A 22,714-nucleotide genomic window follows, 5' to 3' on the forward strand; every position below is an offset into this window, starting at 1 on the left:
ACCCCCAGCCTGACTCGTTATGGAGGTGGGAAGTCTACAAGTGTTTCATATTACACATGTTTTCAGAATTTTTCAATGTATTGATCAGTTTAAAAATATAACTTTTTTTACATGAGATATTTTTCTGGGAAGGTAGGTGGAGAGATACTCAGGAAAACCATGATGACAATAAAAAGCAGACATCAAAAAAAATATTCTTATAAAGAACTTAATAAATGATGATTAAACAAATAAAAATACAGATGTGGCCTTAAAAGACAGTTTATATAAGGTACAAAATCAAATAAGATATATATTTGGTGGCATCTATTTAAATGAAATTAAATATATTGCATTTTTCAGCCTATTTTTAATCTTAAAAAATCATTTTCAATGAGTATCTTAATGAAACATAAAAAAAGAAGTTTTATTTTTCAAACAGTTTAAAAAGGAAAATTGGTTACAAACTCTTCTTTTTTTTTTTTTACCTTTGGTAATTCCCATTCTGATCGAGAGCCATCTGCACTGTAGTAATATTGTCTGCCTTGATCATCAACATGCTTTAACCACTATAAAAAAAAAGAAAAAATAAGGGGAAGGAGAAAGAATATCTTTAGGTTTGAAGGGTATAATCTATGATCTTGACTTCTTTTCTTTCCTTATTTTTTTCCCCACTATTTGATGAAAGGAATATAATACACATACATGGCATATATTTAACTCAATCCCCATACTATATTAAAGAAAAGTTATACCAAAAGTTAAGTAGAATTTTTCCCTTCTTTTCCCCAATACCACCCATCTAGCTTAAAAACCACAATGACATCTTGGAATGGATTTTTCTAATGCTTCAAATATTATGATCTCTATTACAACAATGCTAGAAGATGAGAAAGCTTTAGGGAGACCAATTTCAGCTTTATAAGGAAGGAAGCTTTATAAGAGCAGCCTAGTTGTTAAACAACTGGCCTGTTTGAAGCGCGTTCTGCTGCCCAGGGTAGAAAGTGGGATTGATGACCATTAAGATTCCTTCCTACTTTATAACACTACTCTATAGCTTTGTGAGAACATGCATATGAACATACACAAAAAAATGATCAGAAAAAGAGAGCAGATTTTTGTTCTTTTTAATTTTAGATTATAACAACTTGGAATAATTATTCACTTAATATAATTCTATTTGGCCTTTTCCTTAATGGGCTGTTTTATCCTATGCATATCAATGAAGAGAACTATTATAAAAATACAACAGTAGAGAAGGTAAAGGAAAATGAAAGCAAATATCATCACTAAATTAAGATTAATTGCTAAATAAAAACTTTGCCAACTCTAACTATCAAATCATTTAGCCACATATATTACTAAATGTCTGAGTTGCTTGAGCAAACTTCTTTCCAAATCCAAACTAAAATGAAAAGTATGGATTAGCACATGATACATCCTCTGTTCCACATCTATTATACTCATATACATGAAAAATCAATGCCCTCAAATTAAAAAATATGACATCTTGCTATAACAGAAAATGAATTGAAAGTATCATAGCAATGTACAAAACTGTTCCAAAGCATAACATAAAAAGTATGATCCTAAAAGAAAGGTAGGGGGGGAAAAAAACAAAGAATAGATCACTTCAATGCAATGTACAAAACTGTTACAAAGCATAACATAAAAAGTATGATCCTAAAAGAAAGGTTGGGGGAAAAAAACAAAGAATAGATTACTTCAACAAAAGTGCTAAAAAAAGGAGGTCTTTTTTTTTTTTAAGGTTGTGCAGCATATCTTAAACCTATGTTGATAAAATAGTAATAACAATAATTGGCATATATGTGTATGTATATATACACACAAACTATATATACACACATAAAATATATATATATACAGAGAGAGAGAGAGAGAGAGAGAGAGAGAGAGAGAGAGAGAGAGAGAGAGAGAGAAAGCGCGTGAGAGAGAGAGCACGCGCACAGGAGAGCTTAAAACCATGAATTTGTAGTTAACTACACTGGATTTTAACAGCCATTAACAATACAAATCTAGAATGAGTGTCATGCGTATTCTCAATAAGTTTTACAACATTAACACTCTAGTACTGACTAGAGTATTATTTTATACAGATTCTACCAACTTAGATGTGATTATGTAAAAGAGAAGTACCTTTTCATTAGTATAGTCACTGGTATATAAGGTGTGCCCACGTTCATCCAACTCCTCTGACCAGCCCCTTGGAGGAGAACCACACTGACTATCTGATTGGCTGTAATAAGAACTGTGGTAGTTTTCTTCCGATGAAAGAAGCTAGAAGTAGTCAGAAACACAAGGATTGTTTCTTTCAACAAGTATGTGGCAGTTCAAAACTTAAGATATACATTTAATCTGGCTTAAAAGACCTGAAAATGAGATACAGTATGAGCAAAGTGCCATTTGTATTTTTAAGAGATAAACTAACACATATTCAAAAAACACTAATTTTTAGAAATACCTTTAAAATATACATTTTAATAAGAAAATGTTAAGTGAGGCAAAGTATTAAAATTGAAGAGTTTAAGAGTTGGTGAATTCAAGTTTATGTACACAGATGCTTAGTTACATGCAGTAATTTTATGCACAGACTTAGTTACATGCAATTTACAAAAGCAATTTAAGTACTCTTTGAAGAAAGTTTAAAGATATCAAAACACATCCAAAAAAATCAAACAACAAAAAACCAGTTATACAACCTTTTGAAAAAACTCTGAATGATGTTCCTTTTATTTTTTCATTAATTTTTCATTAATAATACTAACCTAAGACAAGTACAGTATCAAAATCTGTTTCTTGGAAGAGTCTTAAGTTGATGTTTAGAAATTAATTAGGTCACACTTTATGGGTTCCCATAGATCAATACTTAAAATACATTAAGAATTTTAGTATTCTAATATTTTAAAAAATACCTGGAATTTTACTGACAGATTTGAAATGATCACATGACCACCAGAAATACCAGCAAAAGGTAAAAAGATCCCCCATACTTTCTATCATGCTAACGATGTCTTCTATTTTAAAACATCACACAGTAAAAGGTTATCCATAGATTCGACAGAGCAGATAACATAGCCATTGCTAAGCAGGCCCCAAAGCAACTCAAATCTGTGGGGTCTAGTTCCTTCTTCATTATCATTATTTAGGTTAGCACTGTGATCATCTAGTCCAAAAATATTCATAGGAACATTTTGATTCTGGAAGAAGGAAAGTTTTGAGTGAACAAAAAATTTCTCTCCTATCCTACTAAGTCCAGAGAAAAAATCCAATACCTAGAATACATCAGATCTTTAATAATTCTTCTAGACTAAATCAAATATAGAAATCTACACAAATTCTAACTGAATTCCCAATTAGAACATACCAAAGAGGTAAGGCAAAAGTAAAAGTAGATGAAAAAATATAATCTTCAGTTTTTATGTATATTAAAAATTTTGAGAGATGCCCAATTTAAAAGCAAGCTTAAAATACTTCTATAAAGAAGCAGGCGGAGGCCTTGTGGATAGCATGCTGGGTCTGGACTTAGAAAGATCTGACACTAACTAGCTGAGTGACCTCAGCTAGTTATTTAACATCTCTCAGCTTTATTTCCTCATTTATAAAATGTAAGTAATAATTTTTTCCTCACAACACTGCTTGAGGCTCAAATGAGGAAACACATGTAAAATCCTGCACTTAAAACACTATATAGATGCTACTTATTATTAGCATGAAAGTAACAGTAATATATAACTATTTCTGAAAGTAATAGTTTCATCTATTATAATAAATTATTTTACTACACAATTTACTTTACTTTCAGTTTATTCAATTCATGAAATGCAAAATTAAATGTTCATTTAGCAAAGGTATTAGCTGCAAGTAACCAATGTATTTAAAACTAGCTGGATAAAAGTTCAGAAAGGATAAAGTAAACAACATCAAACAAAATTGAAAAGCAGAGGAAAAAGTTGGAAGAACAGAGGAGAAAAAGGTCCTATTAAATTTAGATTAAAAACTTTCAACAGGCAGCAGGGACTCTGAGTCCAAAAGTTTATCACAGAAAAAAATAACACTTTAAGAAAGCCCAATAAAATTCAACAAAACTAACAAATTAGAAATATAAAATATAAAAATTTAAAGCCTCTCCAGTTGTGAAAGACTCCCTTAAAGCTTAAAAATCTAAATAAACCCCTTCCCTATTTTTTATTAAGAAGGAAATTTTATTCAAAATGTAAAAGGCTTCATAAGAGCTTTTCTAAGAAAAAAGGAATAAGGGAAATGCATCACTTTGTAAGTAAAAATAATAATTAAGCCATAACTAGAAGTACTAACCTCTTTTATAAACATGACACGATCTAATTGAGAATAAAATTTCCTATTTGTATTAAGATCTAAAGTAGCATAGAATATTAAACTGTATTAAGATTTAAAGTAGCATAGAATATATTATTAAATGAAAATATATATACACATACACTATATTATAATGACTTCTATCTGAAAACTGCACTTACCATCTTGGGTAACAAAAGAAACAACGATTCAGTTATTTCAGTTTTTAAATTTAAGGGAAAAACATGGTAAGGCATACAGTATGCCGAAAATATTTCAGGCAGCAATCAGGCTACAATATTTTCCATGATATGTGTACAGTGATGATTCCTACAGTCAGTGTTGTCTCATTCCTCAGTACTGCCCTTTCCATAGTCACATTATGATTTGGAAAATGAGAATGGCAGCTTTTATTGTTTCAGAAAGCAATAAAAATACATTTAAATCAAACCTGTCAAACCACCTCCAACACAAAAGCTTGTTCCATAGGTTTTAACAATTTTTAAAATAATTACCTTCATTCAAGTTTTATAAGCTTATTCCCCCCCAAAAAAAATCATCAGATAATACATTCCACCCTTATCAAAGAATACTATTCTTCCTGCCTTGAAAAAATAAAAAAATAAAAACAAAAAACAATCAAAATAAAATAATAGGACTGGCAAAATTAAGAAGGAAAAACAAAACTTGATCACATACGCAAATAACCTAGAAGATGCCCTGGCTTTCCCAACACGTTCTTAACAAATAGACACTGGTACCTATTGTATTTATTAACATAACCCAGACAGACAGATGATGGGTAGGATACTCAAAAGACTCAAGGCTATATGATTCATGATAATATGACAATCACATATTTTATAAGAATTTCCACTTCTTAAGCAAATTCTGTCAAATATCATTTGGAGCTTTACTAATTCCAACAATTAAAAGAAAAAAAACAGAAAATAGCTAATATTTATGAAATGGAATTTGAGTCACTATATGTACTTGAAAAATAAAATTCTCTCCCAAACTTTCTAGCTTATTTGGATCTTCATATAGGTTATAGTATGTTTTCCAAAGCTAAAAAGGGTTCCCTATATGGATATAGCAATATCTGTTGTCGAATGACCAACTTTAGATAATTTCCAAATTGCTCATAGTCAAAATACTGGCCTAAAATGGTGGAATTTTTTTTTGGCCACAGCATAGACTATCACACAAATCATTCATTATAATTTGCCTCAACAGAAGGAATACCCAAAGTGCTGACTATAAAGTAGAACATATTTAATCCTAGAGATGAAACTGCATATTTTCACTCAGAATGGAATAAAATATTAGTATGAGTTACTGAGCATTTGAAAATAAAATGGACAAGAGATAATTGTCAAGCTTACAAAGAAGCACTGAATTTTAGAGCTAGTTCCTCTAGCAACCTTTCTATAACCTTAAAGGTCATATAGTCAACTCTTTAATTTATAGATAACTAGTTTTGGACAGTAATTTGAAAAAAAATATCTACTGGCCATGAATTTTTTGTTAAATAAGCGTACTATAAATATTATCTCTCACATAATAAGCTAACAGTAAACAAAAGAAAAAGAGGGGGAAAAAAAAGAACTTTAATATAACATTAGGGGGGAAAAGTATAGTATATAGTATGTTTATACTATACATATATAGTATGTATAGTGTATATACACTATAGTGTATATAACACTATAGAATAGTGTAAAGAACACTAGATTTGGAACTGGAGGATTTGGGCCCAAACAGTTGCTCTCTGCCGTTGCAAATTACCTGTCTGATCACCAATTAACTTCTCTGGGAATTAATTTCTTCCTTTGCAGAATTAGGGGGTTGGGCTAAATTAACTATTGGGATTCTTCCACCAACAAAACTAAGATATTAACAATGATAAAAGTATTTGTTAAATGAGTGTCAGGCACATAAGCAAATAAAACTGGTGATACAAAGAAAAGCAAAATACTCCCTGCTCAAATCTTACATTACTTAGTGATCTTTTGATCCTAAGTAACACTGCTACCTAATTGACTCAGGTAAGTTATATAATTGTCTTTCCACTTCTTCCATGATGCTAAAAAGATTGGGAAAGATGTTTCACACAACAATTCAGAGTGGGTTGTGCTATAACATGACAGAGTAACTGAGCTCAACAAATAAGCCACATTAATGAAGCTAAATTAATGAGACAGTAACTACTATTTAGCACTTATAACTATTATGTTTACCCAAGATATGAAGAAAATAATCAACACAAGTAAAATGATGAGAAATGATATTTAGCACTTTTGAGACTGTGGATGCTTTAGGAAAAAAACTATTTCCTTCAAATAATGAAACTGAAAGCTTTGATGACTGTCCCTGATTCCTACCTCTTGATCTCCTGAGTTATGACAATCTCCTTTGTTTACATTGGCATCTCGAGTCCATCGAGGTGGCTTCCAGGTTCTTTCCTGTGTTCCTCTGTTGTAGTAATAACAACGTCCTGTACTGTCTTTATGAGTTTCCCATTCTCCATTAATCTGAATAGCAGGACTGCCAGGAAGAGGGGGAAGTGCAGACTGGGATATTTTCAATTCCTGTAGATTAGCATAGACAGGAGAATCTGGTCTTCCTTGATTTGGTGGTGTCGTCGGCTATTGAAACAAATTCAGAATATCTGATTTTAGATCAAATTATGTTCACAAACTCAGAGTTAACAAAAGGTCATTTATAAAAGGCATATTATTATGTAATTTTATTAACAAACACGCATAATTAGAAAACATCTGCTCTCCAGTTGCAGATGCAAAATATGGGCAAAAAGGGATAAAATTGAAAATGGTAAGACTATTATTGGTCTTCCTCCATTCAAAGAAACATTAAAATAAGAGTTGGTATCTATAAATCTGAATCCTGGCTGTTTACCTATACATGACACTTTGAGTAAGAAATAAACTCTTATTTCTTCATCAGTAAAATGAGGATGTTGGTCAAGTTTCAAAAATCTATGATATATGCAAATAATGGAAGAGATATTTCTTAAAAATGATAAGGTTAAAAATTTCTTTAAAACAAAATTTTATTATTATTATTTTTTTTGCAGATTAACATTCTAAAACTATAAACTGAAAAATCAGCCAACAAGCCAACAATTAGTTAATGATAGTCTACTTCTGCTGTCAAATACAGCTTCAATGACCATAAATTACTTACTCAAATCTAGTTATTTCTCTATTTGTGGAAAAAGTATACTGTAAACAATATAATTCATCTTACTAAATAATAAAGTTGTTAGGTTTGGGGCAGCTAGGTGTGGCACAGCCCTGAAATCAGGATGACCTGAGTTCAAATCTGGCCTCAGATACTTAACAATACTAGCTGTGTGACTCTGGGCAAGTCACTTAACCCCAATTGCCTCAGCAAAAAAGTAAAAATAAAAATAGAAGTTGTTAGGTTTAATTATTGAGATGTGGGAGGAAAAAAACCCACCAAGCTTCATTTCATTCAAAGTAGTGACTGGAAAAATGGTGGTTCCCTCAACAGAAACAAAGAGCGGGGGAAGGAAAGATAATTTAAAAGAATCAGGAAAGAAAAATAATTTTAAAAACAAAACAAAACAAAAAAACAATAACCAGGAAGTTTTCAATGTGATCAGGGATGAAAAACGATAATGATAACAATCCAAGAGCTCACAATATCACTTCACTCTGAATCAATCAAATCGTATCTGGTATAAGATGATCAGTTCTGGTTAGATATTAGTCATCCATTCATTCAACATATATCAATGAGAATAACAATTTAAATGAGTATTTACAGAAATATCAAATGTTCAAGTTAACCGAGCAAGATATAAAGAATTTTTTTAAATATCCAATTTCAGAAGAAGAAAATAAACAATATTTGAATTCCCCAAGAGAGGGAAAAAAACAACCCGGGACAAGATAGATTTATAAATGAGTCCACCAAACTTTCAAAAAACAACTAATATTACACAAACTGTTTGCAAAAATATGAAAAAAAAAAGGGATACTACCAAATTCTTTTTAATCATATAAATATAGTCTTGGTACCTAAAAAGCCAAGTAATGAAGACAGAGGAGGAAAAAAACAACTAAACAGAACAATATTCTTAATGTAGAGACAGCTAGGTAGCACAGTGAATAGAGCCCCAGCCCTGAAGTCAGGAGGACCTGAGTTCAAATCTGACTTCAGACGCTTAACAATTCCTAGCTGTGTGACCCTGGGCAAGTCACTTAACCCCAATTGCCTCAGCAAAAAAAAAAAAAAAAAAAAAAATCTACACACACATACACACACACACACACACATTCTCTCTCTCTTTATATAAATATTGGTGCAAAAATTTTAAGTAAAAATTTTAGTAAAGAGGTAACAAGATATTTAAAATATTGTATACTGTTTTCAGATTGGACTTGTTTACAAACATATATTACATGTCTGTGTGCTAGGCACAATGCTAGGCATTTAGCAACATAAAGTGCAAAGAGTTCCTGTTCTTAAGGAGCTTACAGATTGGAATATATCCAAAGGAGGATAACTATGATATTTCAAAGAGCCTGAGTTCATACCATTTAAGAAGTTAAAGAAACTGAGGACATTTAGCCTCAAGGAGTGAGGATTTAGGAAAGCAGAATATATCAAATATTTTATAAGATGTCATGTGGAAAAGGAATTAAATTTATTCTGCTTGGTCCTAGATGGCAAAATTAGAAATAATGGGGTAAGCCCCATGCAGACAGATTTAAGTTCAATGTAGAGAAAAAGTTCCTTAATAATGAGGGCTAGCCAAATGGACCACATCCCACAGTGATGAGTTCCCCAGGAGGGAAAACCTTCTAGCAAAAGCTTTTTGGATTTATTCTAGAGGTGATTCTTGTTCACATGTGGCTTTAATTACATGGTTTTTGTGGTCTCTTCTAATTCAGCTTCTGAGATCCATACAAAACATGATGGGTAGTTATGATGTATTACCAGAGTTTAGGAGAAAAAATATTATTGTATGTTGGAATCTTTACAAACTGTTAAGTCATTAGAGTTAATAGAGACAATAATTATCTAATTTAGCATGGTTCAGTATGATTGATCCTACAAGATGTTTTGGCCAGAAGAAACAAAGTACTACACACCTTTATTCACTGGAGTTCACAAGTATGGGAGATTCACAAAGTTAACTTTGTAACTTTGTGAATTCATACCTCCCTTGAAGCTCTTAGAGCCAGAGAGCACTCTGGGAGGAAATCCATAATCCCACTCTCAGATCCCATAATCCAACTCTCTCAGAGGCGGAGTCAGCCTTTGGGAGATCAATAAAAAAAGCAGACAGAGGCTCAGTCAAGAGTTCAGCTGAAAAGATTGAGAAGGGAGTGTCAGTTCAGTTGAGGAGAAGCACTCTCTTGGAGGCACAACCAGATTCAGCACTCTGGGAGATTGAGAGCCAGAAGCCCTGTCTCGGAGGCAAGAAAGATTCATTTCCAACTTTCACCTTGGTACTGGCTAGAGGCTGAAGAAAGCAGAGGCAGAAGCAAAGGACAAAGCCGCAAGAGCTCTTAGAACCAAAGAGAGATAGAGGCCTCTAAAGCTAACCGGGCTTGGAAAGAGATAAGAAATAAACATTTGAACTTTTATCACCTGGCTGCGTTTGGGGTGACTATTACTTTTAACTGAAACAAAGGCTGCCTCCAGAAAACCTCCCCAAGAAACCTGCTCTCAGAGAGAACCTTTATATTTTAAAGAAGAACACCACAATTGTATTAATCAATCTAGAAGTCATCTACATACAGATAACAACTAAACTGATAGATGATAGGATTCTCTGAGGGAAAGTGAAAAGAATTGAAAATGGTCTGTAATGGTGCTTTGGGGCTCAAGATTCAGCAACATGACTTGAGAAGCATTCAACTGAAAGGAAATGAGTGACAAGTGCTATCAAAGTCTAGAAAAAGGAGTACATTAAGGAAGAGGGAATTAAAAGTTACAGAAAGGTCAAAGAAGATGAAGACTGAGAAAAGGTCATGAGATTCTGTAATCAGTGACTTCCAAGGTGGCAACTTGGAAAAAAGTTTCACTGGAATGGTGGAATCAAAGAAAACAAAAAAACAAAACAAAACAAAACCCATTGTGTGTGTGTGTGTGTGTGTGTGTGTGTGTGTGTGTATGTGTGTGTGTATTTATAAAACAAAGAATGGGCAGAGAGGAAGTAGAAACAATGAGTGTGAATGATGCTTTAGATGTTCAGCAGTGAAATGGAAGAGATAACAAGCAATAGCTCGAGAGGTAGGTTGAACTAGGTTTCTTTTGGAGCTATCATGGATCTGAGCGTGTTTGTAAGAAATAGCAGGGAAAGAACCAACAGATGGGGAGATTGAAGATGTGCAAGAGAGAGAAAGAAAATGATCAATAGGATCAGCTCTAGGAGAAGAGGAGATGGGAGTAAGAGCACGGGCTATCAAGTGACTGACCTGGTCACGGACAAGTGCAACCCCTCCAATATACATTTTTAAACACCTACTATGTGCCAGGCATTATGCTCTCCTCTGAGATAGGAGTAAAGAAAGAATATGTAAAGATGCAGACATATGAGGTAAGGAAGAGAGAACTCATGTTGAAAAGCTTTAATTTTCTCAGTAAAGTAAGAGGGAGAAACATCTGTTAAAAGAAATTTAAAGTATAGTGAACAAGAAAGTTTGAGAATTGGAAGATTTTGAATAACTGCTGAAAGTAAAGACAAAGAGCAAATTAAGGAAAAAATAAATTTTGTGGCAGCCCTCTTTGTAGTGGCCAGAAACTGGAAACTGAGTAGATACCCATCAGTTGGAAAATGGCTGAATAAATTGTGGTATATGAATATTATGGAATATTATTGTTCAGTAAGAAATGACCAACAGGATGATTTCAGAAAGGCCTGGAGAGACTTACATGAACTGATGCTGAGTGAAATGAGCAGGACCAGGAGATCATTATATACTTCAACAACAATACTATATGATGATGAATTCTGATGGACCTGGCCATCTTCAGCAATGAGATGAACCAAATCAGTTCTAATGGAGCAGTAATGAACTGAACCAGCTATACCCACGGAAAGAACTCTGGGAGATGACTAAGAACCACTACATTGAATTCCCAATCCCTATATTTTTGCCCGCCTGCATTTTTTTATTTCCTTCACAAGCTAATTGTACAATATTTCAGAGTCCGATTCTTTTTGTACAGCAAAATAACAGTTTAGACATGTATACTTATTTTGTATTTAATTTATACTTTAATATATTTAACATGTATTGGTCATCCTGCCATCTAGGGGAGGGGGTGGGGGGAAGGAGGGGAAAAATTGGAACAAAAGGTTGGCAACTGTCAATGCTGTAAAATTACCCATGCATATAACTTGTAAATAAAAAGCTATTAAAAATTTAAAAAATAAAATAAAATAAATAAATAAATAAATGATTTTGTTGTGTGGTAGCAATAGCCTAGCTGAAATTAAATACTGTGAATCTGTAGTAGACCTTGCTACCCTGGGCAGAGTGAAGCTATCAACTTGACTTCAGTGGAAGAGTTTGTATAGAAAAAGAATGTGGTACAGTGTAAAAGACCAGGAATAAGACTAATATGGACATCATTATACCTCTGAGGAGTCTGTGCATAGATTTCCAGGAGTCTGTGAATTTGGATAGAAAAAAAATTTATATCCTAATTTTTTACAAACTTCTAGGTAATATTTAGCATTTTCTTAAATTATGAATTTTCAAAATAACATTATACCAAGGGAAATATATAGTTCACCAGACTGCCAAAGAAACCTACACACAAAAGTGAAGAAATGCAACTTTAGAATCTAAAGGCTCAGTTTTCACTTTGGTTTCACCATTACTAAGTGAATACAATGCTTATATGCTAAGCCTCAGTCTTACCATCTGCAAAATAAGGGGATGAAAACTCAAGAGCTCTAAAGTCACTCCATTTTTTGTGTTGTGTTCTTCAGGATCCTATACTGTGCTGCCATCCAAATCTATTTTGTTTCTAAATGTCCCACTAGATGTCAGCCAAGAGCACAAAATCCTACATATACTTTACCTAAGGGTGACCAGTTATACATTTATTAAACTGAATTGTGATTATCGTCACCTGGTTTTTAAAAAGGAAATATTTGGCTAAACAACATATGCATGATCCTTTTCTCTTTTTTAAGGTAAACTCTAGGACAAGTAAAATTTGTACCAAGAGAAGAAGATACTAACTATCCTAAGCTACATTTAAAATAGAACACCAATACTTTTACTCCAGAAGATGAGTATATATTTTTAAAAATAAAAAGAGCTTTAGGGAACCAAATAGTAAAAAAAAAAAAAAAAAAAAGATCCAGGTTCAAATGCCTAGTTATAAAACTTTCTTTATCATTAAGAACATATACATGCAAGGACTTATTAATGATAAAAGTTATAAAAGGACCTTATTAAAATAAGATATAGGATAAAAGATAATCTAAGATGTTATTTCAAAAAGCTGGTTTCAAATTTAATCTTTATCACAGCTGTCTGTGTAGAAAACTTCCAACAATCCTATCAAAAAGACTCTACTCTTCAAAATCTCATAGCTTGCAAAAGGAAAAAATATATAGTATTCACACCCAAATGATTTCATTTTGAAAGTCATATATAATAAAAACAAGGCTATACATCTAAATAAAACACTCTTCTTGTTAAATATTTATGAAGCAATTGTTAGCACTGTTACATAAAGAGAAGTACCAGACTACCAAGAGCACACACATTAAATCATACTATTATACACCTGAAATAAAACCCTTTCAAAACATTTTTAATACAATTTCAGACTCTGGAGACTAAACTGAGGTTGTACAGAAAATATCCTTGAAAAGTGTATTTTGAGACTCTGCCAGAATAGATATGTCACAATTGGTATTTTTTCATGGAAGATTTTTGATTCAACAAAATACAAAAGCACACACAAACAAACCACAAAGCACATTCCTTCAAAAACAGTGGAGCAAATGTGCACAAAGAGTGATTCCAAATGATAGTTCATGTAATATACTTTTTAACAGTGTTTCTTAAAAAAACAAGGTTGAATATTTTAAGAAAACCACTTGAAACAGCACATTAAGTATGGAATCAGAGGGCCTGAGTTCAAATGCTGCCTGCTATCTTTGTAACCTGAGGTTTTTCCAAATTTCTTCATCCATAAGATAAGGATTAAATGATCATTATATACTCTTCAAAATCTAAATCTTTTCGAGTGCAAACCAGGAGCATTTCCATGGTACTTCAAATATTTGTTGCCACTTGAATGTCCTCTACAATCCCACTATGCCTGCATCCTCATATAAAAAGGGCTGGCAGCTCTTAAAAAACACATTCTATAATGCTACAGAAACCACTGATAAGGTACCAGAAACAAATCAGATCTAATTTCTGAGGACTGACAGCCTAACAAAGTACAGAGAGGCAGGTTATTCTTAGCAGGTGGATGAATTATTTGGTCATGGAAACATATTCAAGAAAGAAAAATATAAAAAAGCTTTTTTATTCTGTATGGCCTATTTTCACTTCAACAGTAACAACCCAATAATAGAAGAGGAACAGAGTGTAAAGAATCACACAGGATTTTTTTAAATTGAGTTTTTGAATTTATAAACATTAACCTAGCTCCTGAAAATCTCAATGTAAGATTCTAATTCAGTGATTATGTAGATCTGAAACAAGTGAATACCAATACTGACATTCTTGCCATTAATAAAACTGGAAGACAAAGGAAGTCACCATTAAATGAAAGGGTGGTGCACACATTCGCCCGGGAGGAAAATAACATATGACATAATCAGAATTGATTCTGTTGTGCAGATGATTTTCATGGGACACAGTATCTGTCAATTCAATAAATTGGGCCTAGTGTCTAAAAAGAGAACTGCCACAACCATAAAGTGCTTTCCCCCTCCCTTAAAAAATTCTTACTTTGATTTTGACTTTTTAATTAAAGATTTTTATTTTCAAAACATATACATGGATAATTTTCGACATTCCCTCCTACAAAACAATGTTCTAATATTTTTCCTTCCCTTTCCCTCCACCTTCCTCAATCAGCAAGTGATTCAATATATGTTAAACATGTGAAATTCCTCTATGCATATTTTCCACAAATATCATGTTGCACAAGAAAAATCTGATCAAAAAGGAAAAAGAAATAGAAAAAACAAAATGCAAGCAAACAACAAAGAGTAAAAATACTATGTTGTGATTCACACTCAGTCCTCACAGCCTTCCCTCTTGGTGCAGATGGCTCTCTTCATCACTAGACTATGGGAATTGGCCTGAATCATTTCATTGCTGAAAAGAGCCTCGTCCATCAGAATTGATCATTGTATAATCTTGTTGTTGCTGTGTACAATTATCTTCTGGTTCTGCTCATTTCACTTAGCATCAGTTCATGTAAGTCTTCCCAGGTCTTTCTAAAATCATTTCTTTTGGAACAATAATATTGCATAACTTTCTTATACCGTAATTTATTCAGCCATTCTCCAACTGATGGGCATCCACTCAGGTTTCAGTTCCTTGTAATTACAAAAAGAGCAATCACAAACATTTTTGTACATGTGGGTCCCTCCTTTATGACCTCTTTAGAATACAAGCCCAATAGAGACATTGCTGGATCAAAGAGTATCTACCCTTTATGACCTCTTTAGAATACAAGCCCAATAGAGACATTGCTGGATCAAAGAGTATCTACAATTTTATAGTCCTTTGGGCATAGTTCCAAATTGCTCCCCAGAATGGTTGAATCAGTTCACAACTCCACCAACAATGTATTAATATCTCAGTTTTCCTACATCCCCCCAACATTTGTCATTATCTTTTCCTGTCATTTTAACCAATTTGAGAGGTATGATATGGTACTCCAGAGTTGTCTTAATTTGAATTTCTCTGATCAATGAAGATTTAGAGGACCTTTTCATGACTAGAAATGGTCTTGTACTAAAAGCTGAGGTCTTTGGATTTGTCAAACATTAAATTAATTATTTTGAATTGATTTTTATTTTTCACATTACTCTTATTTCCCTCTGCTGCCTCAACTAGTTGTTCTTTTTAACAAAGATCTAAGGTTTATTAAAACCAATCAACATCAATTATATGTAATGTTAACAAATAACAAAGCATTAATAAAATATGTTCTTAATAACAAGTTCTCCTTTAAAAAACATCAATTTTTACATCAATAATTAGCAAATCAGCAAACATTTATTAATCATCCACTATATACCTATCACTATAGAGGATGTTGAGACTACAAAGATAAAAATGAGAGGAAATCAACATCTATACAATAAAGTAGACAAAAAAAAAAAACAGTAGATGTGAAGTAATTAGTAGGTGTATTAGTAATGAGTAGTTCAAAAAAGATCTTATGTAGAGGTCACTTAAGCCTAAATTATTAGCTAGGAAAAGAGGCAGAGATAAGGAACAAAAGCTGCAGAATGAAAAGAGGAGGATGGAATGTGATTTGTACTTCTAGAGTTTACCAGCATCAAAGGAATCACAGATTCACTAAAGTAAGTTCATAATGTCTTTATTTACAACTTGTAGTCAATTATTTTGGATTTTTTCCCCCTTTTAATTCCATATATTTAGACCAAACTTTGAGATCATTTGCCAGCTCTCTCATTATACAGATATATAAGGTTTAAAGGGGTAATTATGATTTGGCAGAAAGTCATCAATTTTTATAGGAAAGGCAGGAGTAGTCAACTCCAAGAATCCTTTTAATATACCACATTACCTTTCTCAAGGTCATACTGCTCAAGGTCAATGTAGTGCTGAGACTAGAACTTTGGTCTCCTGATTTGTAGCTCAAGGCTTTTTTTAGTGACAGAAACTTCAAGAAAATAAGTGTGATTATAACTTATGTGTATACACTGTAGTGAACACTTTATTTCACTCATAATCAAAAATGACTCAATCATTCAAATAAGACATTTTTAAATACATGTGCAGGAAATTGCATAATATTTGAACATAAAATAAAAATTAACCTCCGTACAGGCAGTATTCCCTCCTCGGCAACAACCCACACAGTACCTTGTATCATTCTTTGGAATGAAGTCTCTCTCTCCTGACTTCTCCACTAATTATTCCTGGGCCCCGCCTGTCTTTTGATAGATAGAAGTGTTTTCAGCAAGAGAACATTAAATCTGTTCAAATCATAATTTGCTGACTTTATCATTCTCTATTTTTAAAGAGTACAAGATGGATAAGACAAAACTAAAGTCAAGTAAAAGACAAAAGATAAATTTAATCTACAATTGGGCAATAAAATTGGTCTGAAAACTATTTTGTGAAACTTATGTGACCTTACATAAGATACTGAACCTCTCAGGCATTAATTTCTTTATCTCAATGGGTAATTTTACTTCAGGGTCCCTTCCAGATCTAAACCCTGTGATTCCATGAATATGAAGTAATTCTTAGTCTGTATTTGAGTATTAATGAAAATTGGTACCAAAGTTGAAAGGGCATATCTTACAAGATTAAGAAAAAATTAAAAACATGATTATTTTTGAACATTGGATGGGAAACATTCTGTTACAAGAAGAATTTAATATCATGAAAACATTTTGGCATATAAAACATAAGATGATTATCGACAATCATCTGATTAATTACCTACTTACTATGTACCACAAATTAGGTACACAGACAAAAACCAAGCACTTCAGGCCATCAAGGACTTAACATTTTATTGGGGAAGATAAGTGTACAGATGAGTTAAATACTATATAAAACACACACACACTTTAAATTACAAAATTACTTTGGAATGGGAGGAAAAAACACTTATCAAATTTGGAAAACCAGGAAAGGCATTTTGTAGGAGATAGCACTTGGCCTGAGTTGAAAAAGTGGTTAGAAATTCTAAGAGGTGAGGAGGGAGAACATTCTAGTCATGGAAGATAGTTTATGCAAAAGCCCATTTAAAAGGGGCAGCCAGATGATGAAGTGGATCAAGTGCCATGCTGAATTCAGGAAGACTCATTTTCCCAAGTTCAAATCCAACTTCAGACACTAACTATGTTTGGGCAAATCATGTAATTCTGAATGCCCTGGTTCCTCATCTATAAAATGAGCTACAGAAAAAAATGGCAAATTATTCCAGTATCTTTGCCAAGAAAACTCCAACAAAAAAAACTCCTGAAGAGTCAGATAGGCCTAAAAAAAGATTGAACCACTTGAACCACACATTTACAAGAAATGGTGTGAGGTGTATATGTGTATGTAGGGGGGTGGAGGGGAGGTAGGAGGGAAGGGGGCAAACCAAATATACCAATTAGATCAAAAAACAGTTTGTGTGAAAAGGGATAATATGAAATCTCAGGAAAGCTTGCCTAGTATCAGTTTGGAAATGAACTTCTGTACCAAAGAAAGGAGTTTTTATTTTATCCTACTGATAAATAAGGAATCACTAAAGCTTCCTGAGCAAGAGAAGTGACACAATACGACTTATACTTTAGAAACAGTTTCTAATTCTAGTTATAGAATTACTTTAACTTAAAAGGAAATCTATTTTGTTACTTCTACAAAGGAACATGACCCTATATAGAGGTACAGTGTGTGTGTGTGTGTGTGTGTGTGTAGTATATAGAGGATAAGTAGAAAATAACAAACAGAGGGATGACATTAAGAGAGAATAGGAAAGACATTTTTGCAGAAGGCAGGATTTTAGATGAGACGAAGAAAAGTCAGAAAAAACTATGAGATTGAAGTAGGGAAGGAATATATTAAGCCTGAAGAACAACCAGTGAAAATTCACAGAACCCTTGTATAAAAGAAACAATAAAGAGTTCAATGTTACTGGACTATAGTGTATGGAGAAGGGAGGAAGGGACCCAGATATGAAGAGCTTTAAAAGCCAAATAGGACTTTGTATTTGATCATGGAGACAACAGGGAGACACTTATTTTGGTAAATGGGGGGTATGGGGAAGATGACATAGGTACATCTGCATGTTAGGAAAGTTACTCTGACAGTTTAGTAAGTAGGGCTTCTTAAACTTTTTCCACTAGCAACCCCGTTTCACCCTAGAAATTTTTACATCATCTAGGTATGTAGGTAGATAAAATAGGTATATAAATCAAACATTTTCTAATAATGAATCATAATTTCATGGTGCCCACTCCATATGGGGTCACAAAGTAGAAGATCAATAAGCAGGCTACTGCAATAATGCAGGCCTGAGACAAGTGTCTGCATCTGGGTAGTGTCTATGCCAGAGGAGAGATGGGGCATATGGAAGAGAGGGCATGAAGGTAAAGAGTTAACAACAGACTGGATTCAAAAAATGAGAAAAAACAAGGCATCAAGAGTGATAATGAGATTACAAACAAGGGTGACTGTCAATAAAAAGTTATTAAAAAAAACAAACAAACAAACAAGGGTGACTAGAAATAAGGTGACCTCCAGACAGAAATTAAAAAAATAGAAAGAGGGAAGGATTTTGGAGAATAATGGGTTCAGTTTTAGAAATGTTGAATTTAAGATGTCTATGGTAAATCCAGTTTGAGATGCCCAATAGATAGCTGGTGCTGTAAAACAGAAGGTCAGGAGAGAGGTTAGGTATGGATAAATAGATCTGAGATTCATCTGCACAGAAATAACTGAATATATGAATAGTAATGAGCTCATCAAGCAAAATAATTAGGAAGGAAAGGTAGTTTCAGGACACAGTCTAAGAAGATATCCAATGTTAGGGAGTCTGCAAAGGAAAAAAACTTTCAAAATAGATATAAGATAACACCATTTGGAATTAGGATATGGCATATAACATTTCAATTTTTTCATTTTTATTATTTTTCCCAACTGCATATAAAAGACAATTTAAAACATTTTTTTTTAATTTTGAATTCCTGACTAAAATCACAAAAATGTTAAAGAGGATGTGGGAAAACTGGGACACTAATACACTGTTGGTGGAGTTATGAACTAATCTAACCATTCTGGAAAACAATTTGGAACTATACCCAAAGAGCTATCAAACTGTGCATACCCTTTGATCCTGGTGTGTCTCTATAGGATCTGTATTCCAAAGAAAACATAAAAAACAAAGGACCCACATGTGAAAAATGTTTGCATGCAGCTCTTTTTGTTGTGGCAACTAACTAGAAATTGAGTGGATGCCCATCAACTAGGGAATGGCTGAATAAGTCATGGTATATGTATGTTATGCAACATTATTGTTCTATAAGAAATGACCAGCAAGATGATTTCAGAAAGACCTGAAGAGACTTACATGGACTGATGCTGAGTGAAATGTGTAGAATCAAGAGAACAATGTTTATATGATGATCAATTCTGATGGACATGGCTCTTTTCAACAATGAGGTGATTCAGGACAATTCCAATAGACTTGTGATGGATAAAGTCATCTGCATCCAAATAGAAGACTATAGGAACTGAATGTGGATCACAATATGGTATTTTCATCTTTTTGTTGTTGTTTGCTTACTTCTTTTTTCTTTCTCATTACTTTCCCTTTTTAATCTGATTTTTCTTGTGCAGCATGATAAATGTGGAAATATGTTTCGAAGAACTGCACATATTTAATCTACATTAGATAACTTGCTGTCTAGGGGAGAAGGAAAGGAGGGAGAAAGATTTGAATCCCAAGGTTTTGCCAAGAGTAAATGCTGTAAACTATCTTTGCACGTATTTAAAAAAGCAAAAAGCTATCATCACTATAAATAAATTTTAATTCCAATTTCTCCCCCTCCCTCCCTTCTCCCTGAGACAGTAAACAATTTAATGTTATACATGTGCAATCATGCAATGCCTATTTTCCTATTATTCATTTTATGAAAGAAAATACAAAAACAAAGAAAAAGCAAAGTGAAAACAGTATGTTTCGATCTGTATTCAGATTCCATCAGTTCTTTCTGTAGAGGCAGATAACATTTTTCACCATTAGTTCTTTGAAATTTGAATTGCTAAGAATAGCTAAGTCCGTTGATCACCAAGGTACATAACATTCCCAACTTCCTGAGAATGCTACTAGATTTGTCCCAAAGATGCTTTCACAAAGAGCTTACATTCACTTGTCTCCCAGCTCTACTCTTGACTCCCAAATTCTCTAACTCTATCCAATAGCTTTCTCATCCCAGATGATGTCTCCTTTTCTCCAACTACCTCCTCTGATTGGTGAGGAAATATACAAGCCAGTAATGCTCACTTCTCTCCTCACTCCCCTTCTGACACTCTAAATTTCTCCTCTTTGTTCTCAAGCTAGTCCATACTCTCTCTTCTTTTCCCCTCTTTTTCAATTCTGTTTCATGAGTTGTCTTCTCTTGTAACGTAAACTACTTGAGGGAAAGGACTTTCTTTTGCTTGTATTTGTGACCTTCGTGGAAAAAGATGAGAATGATATTAGAATATTGTATTATATGTTATATTTGTATTATAATAATAACAGGCTGCAACAATTATTTTAATATTTGTTGGAGTTGACTTTGCCAAAAATAGAGGTTTAAAAAATAATTTAGTGGAATGTCAATAATTTCATTCTTTAAAACATAGAGGAATCAACAAAGAGATTTGCTATGCTAAATCTGCTTCTCATCATTAAGAAAGAACTGTTTTCTGGAATGAAAATGATGAACACTTAGGAGCTAAGTAATCTATACATTATAGAATTTGTGGTGAAAGAAAAGAAAGCCAGGTAGTCTTATATGCATCCTTGATTTATGGAAAGGATCAAATAAAGGGTAATTACAATTCAATTAACTACTGCTACATTTGTCATTACATCATATGTTAAAAATGTTTCAAGTGTTAAACAAACAGAGAGCACAAAAGAAAGGGCACAGTGGATAGAGTACTAATCTAGGAATCCAGAAAAGACACAGTGGGTAGAGTACTGGTCTAGGAATCCAATTCCTACCTCAAACCACTTACTAACTGTGGCCTTGGGAAAGTCATTTAATCTGCTTGCCTCATTTTCCTCAATTTCAAAATGGGGCTCATAATAACACCTATCTTGCAGAGTCGTTGTGAGGATCAAATGAGATACTTCTTTAAAAAAAAAAAAAAAAAAGGCTCAGCACAAAATTCCTGGCAAAACAGTCGTCATCGTCATCATTATTATTAATGATCAGTATCACCATCATCAACATCATTACTATTTGACAGACTGATGGTCAAAACCCATATTAATTTGACTCTATACTTCCACAACACATAGGAAATACTGTATAAAAAGCATACATTTTTTTTTCCTACCATACTCTGCTCACGCTCATGCTCGCGCGCGCTCTCTCTCGCTCTCTCTCGCTCGCGCTCTCTCTCTCTCTCTCTCTCTCTCTCTCTCTCTCTATATATATATATATATATATGTATGTATTCCTTACTATTATAAAATAACTTTAGCATAATCATTTAAATGTTTACTTCTGATTAGTGAAGTTTGAGGCTAAAACAAAGTAGATACATAGTAAAAGGATAAAACCAACAAATCAAAATGAAAAAATAAAGATCCCATCTTTCTTGTTAAATTCTCTGATTATACTCATCAGAAGTGATAATTTTTTATTTCTATCCTAAAAACAGCACCTAAAATTGTACTGAATCCCTTAACTTTTTCTCTTGTATTAAAACTATTTTATCTTTCTATACATTATTTTCTTATTTTTTTCTCCAGTCAAATGTCCAATTACAAAATAGAAAAACATGCTGTATAGAATGAAAATGCCATAATGAAATAAAGGGATCTTCACATTTAATTCAGTTAGGTAACAAATTGAAGAAAAGTTAGATTATTGTAAAGGATAGCTCAAGAACTGAGAAATGGGATTCAAAATCTCAAATAGTAGGGAGAGAGAGAAAGAGATTACAAAATGAAAGAATGAAAAAGTTATTTAAAACACATCTGCAAATAAACAAAAACACACTAGAAACAAAAACACAGAAGAAATTAAGACAGCCTCTGCTCTTAAGAAGCTCACATTCTAACAGGAAAAGGTAACACATAGATAAGAAGTTCTTAGCATTCTAGGGCGTCATAGATCCTTCTAGTGGTTGGCCAGCTATTAAGAATAAATTCTAATCAGGAGATTGTGATTACATGTAATCTAGTAATGGGACTCATAACTACAGTAATTTCGAAGTACTGAAGAATACAAATGATATTTTTCAAGATACATGCAACAACTATAATATGAAAATATCAGTGATTTCTATTGATAGTTTGTTACCTACCTTCATAATTTAAGGAAATGCTCATTTAGAGGTAGTAAAACTATACAATTGTTTTTATACCTAAATTCACAAATCCCTTGAAATTCATCCACAAACCCTAAGAAGAAAGAAAAAAGCCAGATTAAGAAGCC

At 33.0% G+C, this 22,714-nt stretch overlaps 1 protein-coding gene across 4 annotated transcripts in view; it reads right to left on the reverse strand.

The window, feature by feature from the left end:
• The window catches only part of ARHGAP12 (Rho GTPase activating protein 12), a 117,518-nt gene that overhangs the window by 44,829 nt on the left and 49,975 nt on the right, over positions 1–22,714 (reverse strand). For all 4 annotated transcript variants that reach the window (XM_052000205.1, XM_052000206.1, XM_052000203.1 and 1 more), the window contains exons 3-5: positions 6,699–6,962; positions 2,137–2,277; positions 468–548 (exon numbers count right to left, since the gene is read on the reverse strand). In XM_052000205.1, the coding sequence (XP_051856165.1) occupies positions 468–548; positions 2,137–2,277; positions 6,699–6,962 (486 nt within the window). The remainder of the gene's footprint in view (positions 1–467; positions 549–2,136; positions 2,278–6,698; positions 6,963–22,714) is intronic.

Source organism: Antechinus flavipes, chromosome 5 (genome assembly GCF_016432865.1).
Source record: "Antechinus flavipes isolate AdamAnt ecotype Samford, QLD, Australia chromosome 5, AdamAnt_v2, whole genome shotgun sequence".
Classification (NCBI taxonomy): Eukaryota; Metazoa; Chordata; class Mammalia; order Dasyuromorphia; family Dasyuridae; genus Antechinus; species Antechinus flavipes.